This window comes from Mustela nigripes, chromosome 2, assembly GCF_022355385.1.
Source record: "Mustela nigripes isolate SB6536 chromosome 2, MUSNIG.SB6536, whole genome shotgun sequence".
NCBI lineage: Eukaryota > Metazoa > Chordata > Mammalia > Carnivora > Mustelidae > Mustela > Mustela nigripes.
Genome location: NC_081558.1, coordinates 56,941,512 through 56,959,013, shown reverse-complemented (window position 1 = coordinate 56,959,013; position 17,502 = coordinate 56,941,512). Strand labels below are relative to the sequence as shown.

Here is a 17,502-nt window from a genome sequence, read left to right as displayed (position 1 = left end):
ACATCTTCTTTATCCATTCATCTGTTCATGGACATCTAGGTTCTTTCCATAGTTTGGCTATTGTGGACATTGCTGCTATAAACATATGGGTGCATGTGCCTCTTTGGATCACTACATTTGTATCTTTAGGGTAAATACCCAGTAGTGCGATTGCTGGGTCATAGGGTTGCTCTATTTTCAACTTTTTGAGCAACCTTCATGCTGTTTTCCAGAGTGACTGCACCAGCTTGCATTCCCACCAAGAATGTAGGAGGGTTCCCCTTTCTCCACATCCTCACCAGCATCTGTCATTTCCTGATTTGTTAATTTTAGCCATTCTGACTGGTGTGAGGTGGTATCTCATTGTGGTTTTGATTTGTATTTCCCTGATGCCTAGTGATATGGAGCCCTTTTTCATGTGTCTGTTGGCCATCTGGGTGTCTTCTTTGCAGAAATGTCTGTTCATTGTCCTCTGCCCATTTCTTGATTGGATTATTTGTTCTTTGAGTGTTGAGTGTAATAAATTCTTTATAGACCTTTATAGATTTTGGATACTAGCCCTTTATCTGATATGTCATTTGTGAATATCTTCTTCCATTCTGTCAGTTGTCCTTCGGTTTTGTTAACTGTTTCCTTTGTCATGCAAAAGATTTTGATCTTGATGAAGTCCCAGTAGTTCATTTTTGCCCTTGCTTCCCTTGTCTTTGGCAATGTTTCTAGGAAGAAGAGGAAGAAGAGGTTGCTGCCTGTGTTCTCCTCAAGGATTTTGATGGGTTCCTGTCTCACATTGAGATCTTTCATCCATTTGATTCTATCTTTGTGTGTGGTATAAGGAAATGGTCCGATTTCATTTTTCAGCATGTGGCTGTCCAGTTTTCCCAATACCATTTGTTGATGAGACTTTTTTCCGTTGGGTGTTCTTTCCTGCTTTGTCAAAGATCAGTTGACCATAGAGTTGAGGGTCTATTTCTGGGCTCTCTATTCTGTTCCATTGATCTATGTGTCTGTCTTTGTGCCAGTACCATACTGTCTTGATTATTACAGCTTTGTAGTAGAGCTTGAAGTCTGGAATTGAGATACCACCAACTTTGGCTTTCTTTTTCAACATTCCCCTGGCTATTTGGGGTCTTTTCTAGTTCCATACCAATTTTAGGATTATTTGTTCCATTTCTTTGAAAAAAATTAACAGTATTTTGGTAGGGATTGCATTAAATATGTAGATTGTTTTAGGTAACAGAGAGATTTTCACAATATTTATTCTTCCAATCCATGAGCATGGAGCATTTTTCCATTTCTTTGTGTCTTCCTCTATTTCTTTCATGAGCACTTTATAGTTTTCTGAGTACAGATTCTTTGCCTCTTTGGTTAGGTTTATTCCCAGGTATGTTATGGTTTTGGGTGCAATTGTAAATGGGATCAACTCCTTAATTTCTTTTTCTTCTGTCTTGTTGCTGGTGTACAGAAATACAACTGATTTCTGTGCATTGATTTTATGTCCTGACACTTTACTGAATTCCTGTATGAATTCTAGTGCTTTTGGAGTGGAGTCTCTTGGGTTTTCCACATAAAGTATCACATCATCTGCAAAGAGTGAGAGTTTGACTTAGTCTTAGCTGATTTGAATGCCTTTTATTTCTTTTCGTTGTCTGATTGCTGAGGCTAGGACTTCTAGTACTATGTGGAATAGCAGTGGTGATAATGGACATCCCTGCTGTGTTCCTGACCTTAGGGGAAAAGCTCTCAGTTTTTCTCCATTGAGAATGATAGTCATTGTGGGTTTTTCATAGATGGCTTTGATGATATTGAGGTATGTACCCCCTGTGCCTACGTTATGAAGAGTTTTGATCAAGAAAGGATGCTGTACTTTGTCAAATGCTTTTTCAGCATCTATTGAGAGGATCATATGGTCCTTGTTCTTTCTCTTATTAATGTATTTATCACATTGATTGATTTGCAGATGTTGAACCAAACTTGCAGCCCAGGAATAAATCCCACTTGGTTGTGGTGAATAATCCTTTTAATGTACTGTTGGATCCTATTGGCTAGGATTTTGGTGAGAATTTTTGCATCTGTGTTCATCAAGGATATTGGTCTGTAATTCTCCTTTTTGATGGAATCTTTGTCTGGTTTTGGGATCGAGCTAATGCTGGCCTCATAAAATGAGTTTGGAAGTTTTCCTTCCATTTCTATTTTTTGGAACAGTTTCAGGAGAGTAGGTATTAATTCTTCTTTAAATGTTTGGAGGGAATTCCCCTGGGAAGCCATATGGCCCTGGGCTCTTGTTTGATGGGAGATTTTTGATGACTGCTTCAATCTCCTTACTGGTTATAGGTCTGTTCAGGTTTTCTATTTCTTCCTGGTTCAGTTTTGGTAGTTTATATGTCTAGGAATGTATCCATTTCTTCCAGATTGTCAAATTTGCCAGCATATAGTTGCTCATAATATGTTCTTTAATTGTTTGTAATTTTTTTTTTTTTGGTGTTGGTTGTGATCTCTCCTCTTTTATTCATGACTTTATTAATTTGGGTCTTTTCTCTTTTCTTTTTGATAGGTCTGGCCAGGGGTTTATCAGTCTTCTTAATTCTTTCAAAGTTTTGTTTGTGGCTGTGGTTTTAAGGCCAGTTCAGTTTTCAAAGATTTTGTAGTGATATTCAAGACTGTCCTGCATGTGTAGTACTAAGGCACCAGTCAGGCCTGTGCCGTGGTCTCTGTAGTTCAGTTCTTGAAACCCCTGGTATGTGGCTAACGGCTGGATCCACACATGCACAGTTGAGGGATAAGCTCAAGTTTACACATAACTTTATGGTGTCCCTTCCTTGATTTCCCCCCTTTCTACACTCCCCAGATCCCAAGGAGTCATTTTCCTGGTCTGCTGGCTTAAAAGGTATACCTTTATTGTTTCCACTCTAACATGCCCTTCCTGGGACTCAGTCTGCCTCTGAGGACAGGTGGTGGGAAGATATGTAGAGTAAAAACAATATTGAGGGTTTACCACATACTTTTTGTATCACAATTCCTCTGGTTGAAAAGGATTTCCCTGTCTCAGATTTTTAGGTGCCTGCCCAGCTGCTGCCACCATCAGATTGTAGCTTTGGAGCTTGAACTTGCATGAGGTCAGGGCCAACAGAGAAAAACAACAGTGGATCCCTCCAAACTCCCACTCTCTGTATCCTATGGGGGTCCTTCCTTCCACTCCTTAGAACAGAAAGAGAGGGCTTCTCTTAGAGCTCTGTCTGTATCTGGTGCACAATTCTTGGATTCAGGCTTCCTTTTGAGTCCAGGCTACAACATACAAGAGGAAAATAAACCCAGTAAACTCATAGCTGTGTTGGTTGTACTTTGAGTTTGGTTTCCATTCCCAATTTTCCATTATTTTTTACTTTTCAGAGGCCTCTGACAGCTGCTCCATGCATTCTGTCTATGATTTCTGGATACATTCACTGGGAGATGGAGAGTGGGGTGTGCTTACTCCACGTAACCAAATTTTAAAGTTCATCTTCTACTATTTTTCATTTTTTCTCTTTTATTATTTTATATATGTTTTTTATATCCTGTATACAAGTCCTTCATGTTATATATATATATATATATATATATATACTATCTATATCTATATATAGACATATAGATATGTATTATACATGTTTTATGCCAGTCTAGGGCTTAACTTTATTTGATAAAGTCCATGTTATCAACTTCGGCTGTTATAATTAGTGTTTTTTGGTGTCCTGTCAAAGAAATCTTTTCCCACATGAATGAAAATTCTCTCCTATGTCTTTTTCTAGAAGATGTATATGGTCTATGATTCATCTAGAATTAATTGCATTTTCCTATCCATGAAGATTGTATATTTCTCTATTTAGATTTTCTTTAATTTCTCTCTTAATTTTGTTCTTTTCAGTGTACAGGCCTTACACATTTTTCATTGCATTTCTTTCAAGCATTTTATGTTTCTATGCTACTGTAGGTGATATTTTAAAATTATTCATTGTTAGAAAATAGAAATACAGTAGATTTGACCTTATTATATTCCTTTTTTTACACATAACCAAACAAATATATTTAGTTTATGTTTCTGGTGACTCTAATATCTTATGGCTTTGTGCAACCAATTTTGCTAGTAGTACCTTTTACTTAGGAATTTTGTAATTTTTACTGTGGTTTCACATTTAATTGAACTTTCTTCATGAGGATTCTTTGAAGCCTAGGTTGAAAGTGGATTTCTGTAGAAGGTTTTTTGAGAACTTCTACAAGGTACCTGGGAGCATACCAACCCAGGATTATTTAAAGGTTTCAGTGTAAAATAAATAGTACACTTGGAGTATGAATTCAGATCACAAACTTGCATAAGGGTTAACTTTTGATTTAAAAAGTCTTAGTGTCAAGGTTAAAATATGCAGGATACCCTGTTTTCTGTCACTCCTTTCCATCTTATTTTCCATGCCCTCTTAAACCCCACAACTCTGAGCCCTTCTTCACCTTGTGGTAACTTTCTGCTTGGATACCTGTTAATATGCTAAAGGTGAGCCCATACCAACCCTCCAAGATGTCTAGGAAATATGGATTACCTTTTCTAAAAACCACTTATCTCCACCTTTTCTGCACCTAGCCTTGGGCTTGGAAGTAAAAATACAGCTGTGCAAAATGCACATGGCCTGTCTTCATGGCACTCAGTTTGGGAGGAGGAAATAGTGACTTAATACTTATTAGGCCCTGTCTTTTGTCAGCCACCATCTTGGTGCTTTCATGTATGTCACTTAATCCTGGGGATGACCTTGGAGAGCTGGCTCTTTCCTTGGTATTTTGTGGATGAGGAATCCAGGCCACAGGGACTGGAGGGGGCCAATGTGGCTCTAGGATTTGAGCCTCCTGTGGGAGCCTGCCTTTAAAGGGGAGGCAGAGTGACTGCCACTGCAGCCTAGTGATCTCTTGTCACCTCATTCTCTCCTAGAGGCTGTGCATCCCTGTGTACTGCAAGTACCAGTTCTTTAAGACTCCAGTTCACAGAACAGAGGGGCGGCCCCATGGAATCCACATCCATTTCCAGGACATCAATGTCATCTTTCTTGGGGCAATGCAGCCCAGTGACCTGAGGGAATACCTGGAGGGGCCCCCCATGGTGGTGCAAGTTCATGACAGGGACCGCAAGTTAGAGGAGTATTCCCGGAAGCCCACCCTGTTTGGGGATGACCCCTTGGATGCATACCTCAACCTCCAGTCCCTCATCTCTCTGGAAGAGACAGAGAATAACCCCTTTGAATCCCAGAACAAGATATGGGACCCTTATGGGGTTGCCCAGGTCAGTTTTGCTGACCTTCTCCTCGGCCAGAAGTACTTGAACTTGGTCGTCCCCATCCACAGCTGTGAACCCAAGCCCAAACACTGTGGCCAAGATGGCAAGAGCAGGAAGGTTGTGGGGTTTCGGGTCCCCACAGATGGCTTCCAGCACAACCCAATGCCCATGGGTAACTACCTTGAGGCCAACTCTCTGCTCAAGATGCGGGTGGACATCGCTGTGCCATTGCAGGCCAGGGCTGAAGCCCCGGACCCAGAGCTTTCAGGTACCCAGTTTGGCCGCATCATTTTCGTGTTTGACTCCAAGAAGATCTCCCTCCTCTACGGCCTGCTGCAGGACATCACCATGATCAATGCCAAGGCCCTTGATCTGGATGCCCACCCTATCAGGAACATCCAGCAAATCCTGTCAGCCTTTAAGATGCGGGTGAAGATCCAGGAAAGGCAGGACCTGGATGTACTCACTGGCTTCCACCTGCTGGATGGGAAGCTTCACCTTCTCATTCTGGAGGGCTTGGCTGACCAAGGCTTGAAGCAGCTATGGGACAGCCATCAAAGCCGGTAGGTGGGTGTTTTTTTGGTGTTTGTGTTTCATGTAAAAGTCATGATGTCTTGATGCTGAGTGAGTGGATTGGGGAAATCTTTTTTTATTATTTTGGTAGGGGGAAATCTTTTGAAGCCAGGCTCAGGTTTAGTGTCCTCATCTGTAAGAAGGATATGTTGATTCAGTTCCTTTTGGGGTTTATTATAGAAGACTTCACAGGACTCCATTATTGGCCTTGACCACAGGCGGAATTTCTTGCCTTTGGATGAAGGGAAGACTTTAGGGCCACGCAGTAGAAAGGGTGGTTCAGGAAAATGGGCCCTCCCTTCAGACTTCTGAGGGGCCTACTTGGCTAACAAGAAGAAGAAAATTCTGTATGGCCCTAAGATGGACACCACAGAGAAGTAGATTTCCACTGAGTCTAAGGAAGACCTATCTGACTATTTTGAGGCTGGAGAAGCTGCCTAGGTGCAGAAAGTTCTCCTTCCCTGATGACCTTCAGGAATACCTAATTATACCTCAGTGGAAATTTTGTAGAGGCGATCGAACTTTCAGATTCTGGGCTGGAGCAGGTAGTCCCTTATGGTCCTTCCATTCTTCAGTTTTGTCTTCATGACAATTCTCTTTTCCTTTTGTTATTTGCAAGTATCCTAGTTTGGGCTTAAAGGGCCTCTTTTCTTTATTTTTATTTTTTAGATTTTATTTATTCAAGAGAGAGAGAAAATGAGCTGGGTGGGGGAGGAGCAGAGGGAGAGGGAGAAACAGACTCCTTGCTGAGTGCTGAGCCCAACATGGGGCTCAGTCCCAGGACCCTGAGATCATGACCGTAGCTGGTCAGAAGCCAGGCTTAGGTTCAACCCAGGTGCCCTAGTACCTCCTGTTTTTAGTTTGGAAACTCCCCCTCTCTGTCTTTGGACTTCAGATGCCCTAGAACCTAGATGCTGACAAGAGCAAGTAGTCCTGAGGTTGAGTTGTATTCATCCAAGACAGGAGAGCAGCCCTGTTTGGCCCTGTCTTGATGTGCTGGTAAGCCAAGAGGTGCTGTGAAGGAGCTGGCATTGTGTCTAGTTATCTGCCCAAGAGAACTGAAAACATAGGTCCACACAAAAAACTTGTATGTGAATGTTCATGGCAGCATTATTTATAATAGTCAAAAAAGTGGAAATGGGAACTTGGGTGGCTCAGTGGGTTAAAGGGTCTGCCTTCAGCTCAGGTTGTGATTTTAGGGTCCTGGGATCGAGCCCCAAATTGGGTTCTCTGCTCAGCAGGGAGCCTGCTTCCCTCTCTTTCTCTGCCTGCCTTTCTGCCTACTTGTGATCTCTGTCTGTCAAATGAATAAATAAAATCTTCAAAAAAAGTGTAAACAACTCAAATGTCCCTCAACCAATGAAGAAAATGTGATATATCCATAAAATAGAATAATATTCAGCCATGAAAAAGGAATGAAGTACTGATATACACATTTCAACATGGGTGAACCTTGAAAATGTACTGAGTAAAAGAAGCCAGACATAAAAGGCCACCTGTTGTATGATTCTGTTAATGTGGAATGTCTAGACTAGTCAAATCCACAGAAACGGAAGATTCGTGGTTCTCAGGGTCTCAGGGAAGGGGTGAAGGAGAAGTGGGGAGTGACTGTTAATGGGTACAATTTCTTCTTGGGGTGATGAGAATTTTCTAGAATTGGTGTTTATGATTGCACAATGTTAATATATTAAAAACCACTGAATCATGCAATTGAAAAGTGTGAACTTATAATGAAAAAGTGTGTGCAGTAAACAATCTGGCCTTGCCCAAAAGGTCTGGCCTTTGCTTTTGGCTTCTGGGTGGTGATATATGTCATACCTAATAGGAGTGCCTTTGCTTAGGTTGGGGGATGACTACACCAGAACTTGGGATAGGATGGGACCACCATACCTGGTGGTCATGCCAGAAAGACCCCGAGTGTGATTTAGGGTTAGGGCTTTGGTCTTGTCATGTCAGTTGATATGGAGACTGAGATTGCCATGTGAGCAATCAAGCAAGTAATCAATCATGCCTCTGTAACGGAGCCCAAATAAGAACTCTAAATACCAAGGCTCAGGGGAACTTCTATGTGCGTATTATCCCTCAGCAATGTCATCAGGACAACACATCCTGATTCCATGAGGAAAGAGCATTGAGAACTTGGTGTTTAGAACCATTCTAAACTCTGCCCTATGTGTCTCTTCCTCTGGCTGATTTTAATCTGCATCCTTTCCCTATAATAAGCTGTGAGTGTGAGTGTAACATCTTTCAGTGAATTCCGTGTGTTCTTATAGCAAATTGTTGAGCCTGAGGGTGGTATTAGAACCCCTTGAACTGGGGCTTCTGGGTGGCTCAGTGGGTTCAGGCCTCTGCCTTCGGCTCAGGTCATGATCCCAAGGTCCTGGGATGGAGCCCCGCATCGGGCTCTGCTCAGTGGGGAGCCTGCTTTCCTCGCTCTCTATGCCTGCCTCTCTACCTATTTGTGATCTCTGTCTGTCAAATAAGTAAATAAGATCTTAAAAAAAAAAAAAAAAAAAAGGAACACCTTAAACTTCAGTGGGTATCAGAAGTCAGGGCAGTTTGAGAAACTATGACCTCAAACTTTATAGTTTGGCTAAGTTGGGGATATGGTATGTATCTCAACGAACAGTTTTGTCCCAATAGAAAAAATAATATAAAATAGGCTAATGGACCCCAGTTCAGTGAAGCTGAAATAAAAGATCATTAACCAGGAAAAAAATTCACATGGTTGGAAATTAACAACTATTTCCAAATAACCAAAAGAGAAACAAATAGAAATTAGACATTATTGAATTGATCAATAATGAAAGTAGTATAGTATCTGAATTTGTGGGGTGATGTTAGTGTTAGAGGAAACTTTATAGACTCAAATGCTTATATTAGAAAAGAAAAAAAGCTGAAAATTAATGATCGATGTTGCAGTAATTGAAATAAGTGTTTTAAACCGTGTCAAAAAATTTAAATATGTATAAAAAATTGCAAAGATAATATAAAAAATATTTTCAGATAAGATAGTTTAATGAGGTTTCTGGATACAAACATTAATGTAAAAACCTATTGAATTTCTGAATACCATCTATATACAAAAAATCATTTAAAAAGTGAATGCTTTTAAAGTATTATAAAAGTATGAAATTCAACAAAAAGGATTAGAACATCTCTATCATGAATATTATAGGATTTTTAGAAACATTAAAGGAAACCTAAACAAGTAAAGAGACTACCATGTTCATGGATTGGAACACTCAGTATTAATAGAGGTGTCAGTTATCTGCAAGCCAGATGTATAAATTCAAAGCAATCCCAATTTTAAAAGTATGGAGCTTGAGAACCTGATTTAAAAATTTACATCATCGTGTGTATAAGAACAAGAACAAGATGGGAGAACTTGTTCTACTAAATATCAAGCCTCCTTATAAAACCATAGTGATTAAGAGAGTTTATTGGACCAGTGATAGACAAGCAAACATACGAAATATGATAGAAAATCCAAATACAGACCTCCATGCAAACAGTCACTTGACATAAGATGTGCGACATTGGAAGATCAGCAGCAAATGCTTATACTAAAACCATTGAATTGTACACATGAAAAGGGTGAATTTAGATAAGGTGATACACTCCACACAGGCCAGTTTGGCTGGAATTAAACATGTCCGATAATAGCAAGTGTTGACAAGGATGTGGAGAGCTCAGAATTGTCATTCACTGCTGGTAATGAATTAGATGGTAGAGTCATTTTGGAAAACAGTCTGGCAGTTCCTCAAATGGCTAAAAAGAGATACTGTACGACCCAGCTGTCCCCCTCCTAGGTAAATGCCCAAGATAAATGAGAACACATGTCCACGCTGGACAGTATATAACTGTTTATAAGAGCACTATGATAGCCATTAGGTGGAAACAGCCCAAATGTTTATTAATTGATGAATGGCTAAACAAAATGTGACATATAAATACAATGAGCTGTTATTTGGACATAAAAGGAAGGAAATACTGACTCACATTATAGTAAGTGAAGTGAAAAGAGCCAGTCACAAAAGGCCACATATTGGATGAGTCCTTTATATGAAATGTCAAAAATAAGCAAACCTATAGAGACAGAAAGAGGATTAGTGAATACTTAGGGTTGTGGGTCAAGGGATGAGAGTATAGATGGGGGTATAGATGTGTACAGGTTTCTTTTTTAGGTGATAAGAAAGCTTGAAAATTATGATGATGATTGCGTGTATCTATGAATAGACTAAACATGATTGAATTATATACATTATGGCATCTGAATTAAATCTCATTCAAGGTGGGGCACCTGGGTGGCTCAGTGGGTTAAAGCCTCTGCCTTCAGCTCGGGTCATGATCCCAGGGTCCTGAGATCGAGCCCCGCGTCGGGCTCTCTGCTCGGCGGGGAGCCTGCTTCCTCCTCTCTCTCACTCTCTGCCTACTTGTGATCTCTGTCTGTCAAATAAATAAATAAAATCTTAAAAAAAAAAAATCTCATTCGAGGGGCGCCCGAGTAGCTCAGTGGGTTAAAGCCTCTGCCTTCAGCTCAGGTTATGATTCCTTGGTCCTGGGATCGAGTCCCGCATCCGGCTCTCTGCTTGGCAGGGAGCCTGCTTCCTTCTCTCTCTCTGCCTGCCTCTCTGCCTACTTGTGATCTCTGTCTGTCAAATAAATAAATAAAATCTTTAAAAAAAAAAATCTCATTTGAAAAATACCTCTAGCTGGGGCACCTGAGTGGCTCAGTGGGTTAAGCCTCTGCCTTCAGCTCAGGTCATGATCCCAGGGTCCTGGGATCGAGCCCCGTATCAGGCTCTCTGCTCCCGCAGCGGGAAGCCTGCTTCTCCCTCTCCCACTCCCCCCGCTGTGTCTCTCTCTGTCAAATAAATAAAGTCTTTAAAGAAGAAGAAGAAGAAGGAGAAAGAGAAGAAGGAGAAGAAGAAGAGGAGGAAAAATACCTCTAGCAAACGAACAAACAAACAGATCTGTTGAGGAAAGGAGAAACTTTTTAAAAAAAACGGTGTTGGGAGCGCCTGGGTGGCTCAGTGGGTTAAAGCCTCTGCCTTTTGCTCAGGTCGTGATCCCAGGGTCCTGGGATTGAGCCCCGCATTGGACTCTCTGCTCCGTGGAGGGCCTGCTTCCTCCTCTCTCTCTGCCTGCCTCCCTGCCTACTTGTGATCTCTCTGTCAAATGAATAAATAAAATCTTTTTAAAAAATGAAAATAAATAAATAAACAGTGTCGGGATAATTGTTTATCCATAAGAAAAAAGGAAAATAACTTCCAAACCTCAGACCATTCACAAAAATCAATTCTCGCTGCCTTAGAAATCTGTGTACATTTTCAACTTTTGAAATAGTTATAGATTCATAGGAAGTTTAATGAATATTCCAGAGATTCCCACATACCCTTTCCCCACAACGGTCACATCTTGCTTAACTGTGGTGCAGATATCTAAGCCAGGATGCCAATGTCAGTACGTATGTTGTTTGTGCCAGTTTATACATACAGATTTGTGAAGACCTTGAACTAGCATATTGTTACCGAGAGCTCCCTCATGCTCTGTGTTTACAGTCATGCCCACCCTCTTTAACTATCCTGTTTTCCATCTCCTTCATTTTTAAAAAATTGTATTTATTTACCTGACAGAGACACCATGAGAGAGGGAACACAAGCAGGAGTGGGAGAGGGAGAAACAGGCTTCCCGCTGAGCAGGGAGCCTGACGTGGGGCTTGACCCCAGGACCCTGGGATCATGACCTGAGCCGAAGGCAGGCAGTTAATGACTGAGTCACCCAGGCGCCCCCTTAATTTTTTCATCTGTATGTAATCTTCCATATTAATGGAATCCTATTATATGACCTTAGGAGCTTCCACTCAGCGTCCACTCAGTGCTGGCGAGCCGTTCACATTTTTGCATATATCCGTAGTTTGCTCCTCTTTGTTGCTGGGTCATATTTCATGGAACAGATGTGACACAGTTTCCCTATCCATCTGTTGAGGAACATTTTGTTTATTTCCAGTTTTTGACTATTACAGATAAAGCTGCTGTGAGTAATAACGTACAGGTTTTTGTGTGGACATGTTTTCTTCTTAGAATTATAGTTGACCTACAATATTAGTTTCAGATGTGCAAGACAGTGATCTGATATTTTTATACATTGCAAATGATCAGCATGGTAGATCAGGTTACTATCTCTCACTATACGAAGTTATTATGTGATTGACTCTGTTCCCTATGCTGCTCATGACATCCCTGTGACTTACTTATTTTAAAACTGAGAGTTTGTACCTCTTCATCCCCATCACCTGTGTAACCCATGCCTACCCCCACAACTCCCAGCCCCAGCAACTCTAAGTTTGATCTCTGTACCCATGGAATGGTTTGTTTTGTTTGTTCTATTGTTCTAGGTTTTAAATTTCACATATAAGGGAAATCATACAATATCTGTCTTTCTCTGTCTGACTTACTTACTTCACTGAGCATAATACCCTTTACTTACATTCATGTTGTTGCAGATGGCAAGACCTCATTCTTTTATATGGCTGAGTAATATTCCATTACACACTCAAACACACAGTCCACATCTTTATCCATTCACCTGAAGGTTGCTTCTATATCCTGACTATTGCAAATAATGGACATAGTGGTGCATATATCTTTTCGAATGAGTGTTCTCATTTTCTTTTGGCTGAATACCTAGTCATGGAATTGCCCTATTGGTATGGTCATTCTGGGTTTTTTTGTTTGTTTGTTTGGTTGGGGTTTTTTTTTTTTTAAGATTTTATTTATTTATTTGACAGAGATCACAAGTAGGCAGAGAGGCAGGCAGAGACAGAGAAGGAAGCAAGCTCCCCGCTGAGCAGAGAGCCCGATGCAGGGCTCAATCCCAGGACCCTGGGATCATGACCTTGAGCCGAAGGCAGAGGATCTAGCCCACCGAGCCACCCAGGTGCCCTGGTCATTCTGTTTTTAAATTTTGAGGAATCTCCATACTTTTTTCCACAGTGGCTGCACCAGTTTGCTTTCCCAACCACAGGGCACGGGGGTTCCCTTTTCCCCACATCCTCCATCACCAACACTTGTCATCTCTTGTGTTTTTGATCATAGTCATTTGACAGGTGTGAGGTGGTATCCCATTGTGGCTGTGATTCACATTTCCCTGATGACCAGGGATGTTGTAATTTCCTCATTGTGTGCATTGGCCATCTGCATTATCTTCTATTTAGCTGTTCTGCCCATTTTCAGTTGGGTATTTGTTGTTGTTGTTGTTGTTGTTATGGAGTCAAATGAGTTCTTTATGTATTTTGGATATAAATCCCTTATTGGATATATTGTTTGCAAGTAGCTTCCCCCATTCCACAGTTTGTCTTTTCATTTTGTTGGTTTTCCTCACTGTGTAAAAGCTTTTTGGCTTGATGTAGTTCCATTTGTTTATTTTTGCTTTTGTCGCCCTTGCCTAAAGAGACATAACCAAAAATATATTACTTAGGCCAATGTCAAAGAGCTTATTGCCTGCATTTTCTTCTAGGAGTTTTATGGTTTTATTTAGGTTTTTGATCCATTTGAGTTTGTGTTTGTTGTAAGAAAGTGGTTCAGTTTCATTCTTTGCCTGGAGCTGTCCCGTACCATTTGTTGAAGAAACTGTTTTCCTATTGAATATTCTTGCCTCCTTTCTCATGCATTAATTGACATATAATCATAGGTTTATTTCTGGACTCTTTATTGTGTTCCATTGATCTATGTGTCTGTGTTTATGCCACTGCCATATCGTTTTGATTACTACAGCTCTGTTGTATAACTCGAAATCTGGAATTGTTATACCTCTGGGTTTGTTTTTCCTTTTCAGATTGCTTTGGCTATTCAGGGCCTTTTCTGGTTACATGCAAATTTTAGGATTGTTTGTTCTAGCTCTATGAAAAATGCTAATGGTATTTTGATATGGCTTGCATTGAATGTATGTATCGCCTTGGGAAGTATAGACATTTTAATATTTGTTTTTCTAATCCATGAGCATGGAATGTCTTTCCATTTGTTTGTGTTATCCTCAGTGTCTTCCTGTCCAATCTGTATTTCCTTCGTGTGATGGAAGGGACTTTCCCCATTACAAATATGATGTTAGGTATAGGTTTTTTGTAGATGTCATTTATCAATTTAAGGAAGTTCCACTCTGTTCCTAATTAACGAGAGTTTTCTAATTCAGTGGTTCACACAATTCACAGAAATCAATTCCAGGTAGATTAAAACCCACTTGGAATAGTTGCAGACTCACAATCAGTTGCAAAAATAATATAGAATTGTTCCATGCACCCAGTGCCTAATTTCCTCCAGCCGGGATATCTGACAAAAGTAGAATGCCTTATTGATGGACACAGTACAGTCAGCTAGACCACAATTATCTGGTCTTATTCAGAGCTCACCAGAAAAGAAAAATCTGTTTTTGAATAGCGAAACGCTAAAGCTTTCAGATGATTAGGATAAAGAAAGATTTCCTGAACAAGACAGAAGTACACAGAATAAAGGAAAATGATGCCGGAACCAGCTACATGGAAGTGAATCACTTCTGTTTTAACAAAGGTATCATAGAAATTGTGAAAAGAAAGACTCAGAAAAAAATTATTTGCCTTGTGTGGAGCTAGTATCCTGAATATGTAAAAAACGCCCATGAATCAATAAGAAAATGAAAACAGGCCAAGGGAAGAGTGGGCAAAATGCTCGGACAGGTACTTCGCCAAAGGGGAAAACCCCATGACCAAACACCCATTCACCGAGGGGATAGGCAGGGTCCCTGCTGCCTTCCCTTAGTTTCCCCGAGGTGCAGGAGCCGCCTGTACCAACACAGGGGCGTGGCGTGGTGTGGCGGGGTGTGTTTAGCACCTCTGCCAGGCTGGGAATGCCGGCCAGCCAAGTGTATGAATGGGAGCGGTGGCAGGACAAGAGGAAAATGAAGTAGGGTTCTGCATTTTCACTGCCAAGGTTTGGAAAGGATGGTCTATCAGATGTTTCATCGGGTGTTTTTCAGATGATTTATTGTTAACGCATTCCGAAAATAGTTCTGCCCAAGGGCAAAACCGCAGAGCGATCTGGGAGCCCTCGGAGAGGCGCTAAGGCCTCGCCCCTCGGCCTCCTTGCAGAATCACCAGGGCAGAGCCGGGCAAACACAAGGTGCTCTACAACTCCGCGCTGCGGTTCCGCCACCGCCTCTACGCCGACCTGGAGACCGTCCTGTACCAGGTGCACCTCTTCAAGCCGCTGTCGCAGCTCATGAAGCACTCGGCGCTCTACGTCCGCAACAGCGTTCTGCAGAAGGCCTTCCAGGCCCTGACCAGGTGCGCCAGGCCCCCTCCCAGGGAGTGGCCACCGGGAGGGGGTGGCCACCGGGAGCCGGTGCGGCTGGGGGTGGTGCCGCTGGGGGTGGTGCAGGGAACCCTCCAGGGGCCAGGGGCAGAGAGAGAGAGAGAAAGAAGGCTCCCCGCTGAGCAGGGAGCCCCAGGTGGGACTCGATACCAGGACCTTGAGATCATGACCTGAGCCGAAGTCAGACGCTTAACGGACTGAGCCACCCAGGTGCCCCAGCTTTTATTTTTCTTTATGCCTAAAGAGGCTGAGCCTAGGAGTGGAATTCAGTTCCCTGGGACCCCAAACCTGTGTCATTCCCTCTGTTCCACGTGGTCTCCCAAGGGGGTTCGGAAACACTGGGGAAAGGAAGGCCCTTTCCTTGAACACAGGTCAGGCGAAGTTATATGCTGTTCTGGGGGAATAGCTCAGAACAGCCGGAGCAGTGAGTGATGCGGACCAGAACCAGATCCACCAGGCCTGGAACAGTTTCCTCTCCCAGCTGCATGTTTGCTTCTGTTGCTTCTTCCCTAACCTGTGAAGAAAGGCATCCTCCAAAGATCAAGATCTTCCACTCTGTGCCTGCCTTTACCTGTGCTGTTCTACTCTAGGGCTGGTGAACCTCTCTCCCTTTTCCCCCTACTCCCCTTTTCCCCCAGGCCTTCTGCCTGTGACCCTGCGAAGCCGTGTGCTCCTTCTGCTCCTGAGCATGGCTCACGCTCCCGGAGGGCCTTCTCCATTCATGTAGGGAGCAGGGGGGCCAAGCGGGGCACCCCCAGTTTGGAGTGGAGACTGACCAAGCCTAGTGCAGTGGGAGCCCTGGGACCATGGCCAGCCTGTGCCTGGCTCTGTGGGGGCAGGGAAGGACAGTGGCTGGTTCTTTCAGGACATTGGGAAGGGCTGGCCTTGAATGTCAGCGAGCAGGCCTTCATCAGGGGACAGTCTGCTCACTGGAGCCCGGGTGGGGGATGCCAACCATTTCTTTAGGCTTTAAAGCCAGCAACAGCCCTGGCCGAGAGTCAGCGCCCAGCTTCTCAAATATATTAATAAAGGGAGGGCGGGCGCCTGGGGCCATGGAGAGAGGGGACTGAGTCCTGTTCTCTCCCACGTCTCCCCGCACAGCGCTACCTGAGGGGCTAGGCAGGTGTGGGTTGGGCACCCCACAAACAGCAGGCCGAAGCTGCAAGTCAGGAAGGGGGGGCGGTGCCGGGGGCCTCAGCAGGCTCGTGCTGGGGAGGTGCTGGAGCGTTTGGGTGTCCACTGCCCCAGCGGTCAGTGAGGGGACACTGGGCCCTGTCTAAGGAAAAGGGAAGAAAACTGCTATTTATTAAGTGTCTGCTGCGTTCCAGGTAGCGGCCTTCCTCAGGGCTTTATCTGAATCTGCAAGGCCAAGGGGTGGGCCACAGCAGCCGAAAAATAATCAGAGTGGATTGTGGGAAGGGTTTAATTCTGAGGGCTGTGAGGAGAGTGAAAAGGAGGCATTCTCTTTGGTGGGCTCGTCCGGGTGGACTCTAAGCTTCGAGTCCCCAAGTTCTGTGAACTGGGATGAGCCAAACGACGCCTGAGCTGCACGTGGTCTTGGAAAACGGGACTGGGAAACACGTTTGGAAATGTAGGTGAGGCCATGTGGGTGGCCCTCTGTCTTGCAGGATCTACTCCATCTGCCATCACAGCACCAAGCTCAGGGAGGTGATCACTAGAGGCCTGCTGCCATCCTCCACCATGGTCAAAGACTTGAGCCAAGAGCTGGGGCTGCCCATTTCACAGGACGATCTTGCAGACGGAAAACTGATGGTCTTCCCGTCTCAGCCTGCCCCTTGTCCTGAGCGCTTCTTAAGTCGGAAATCCACGCTGGCTTATGAGATCCAGGCCCACAGGGACAAGTATCTGCGGTGGCGGAACACCATGGTGCTCAAGAGCAAAGGCCAGGAGCCCAGCCTCATCCAGGTGGGCGTGTTCTCCTCCCGGGGTCAGGGGTCCCAGGCCTCTGCTCACCTTGGGGCTGTCCAGTCACCTGTGGGGACATACAGGCTCCATGACCAGTTTCTTTATCTCCCTTGATCCTGGGAAGGGTGGGCGTGAACCTGGTCAGAAGTGTGCACTCCCAGCCCTCGGGTCCCCATCCTCCCTGCAAGGGAGAAGAATGCTCTTAGGGATTATCATCTTTACCTTGGCCCCTGAGTTCATCTCAAAGGAAGAACTGGGGTGAGTGTGTGTTCTTCAATGTGTAAGGGGAACAGAATAGGAGCTGAGAAGCTGGGGAGGTGTAAGAAGGCTGGGTGCTCTGTGGCCTGAATGGCAAGAGAGAGCCTTGCTCACTCCACAACCAAA

At 43.5% G+C, this 17,502-nt stretch overlaps 1 protein-coding gene across 1 annotated transcript in view; it reads left to right on the top strand.

Moving 5' to 3' along the window:
• The window catches only part of CFAP92 (cilia and flagella associated protein 92 (putative)), a 61,950-nt gene that overhangs the window by 29,707 nt on the left and 14,741 nt on the right, over nucleotides 1-17,502 (top strand). The window contains exons 9-11 of the mRNA XM_059388298.1: nucleotides 4,931-5,835; nucleotides 14,970-15,164; nucleotides 16,821-17,118. Coding sequence (XP_059244281.1) covers nucleotides 4,931-5,835; nucleotides 14,970-15,164; nucleotides 16,821-17,118 — 1,398 coding nt within the window. The remainder of the gene's footprint in view (nucleotides 1-4,930; nucleotides 5,836-14,969; nucleotides 15,165-16,820; nucleotides 17,119-17,502) is intronic.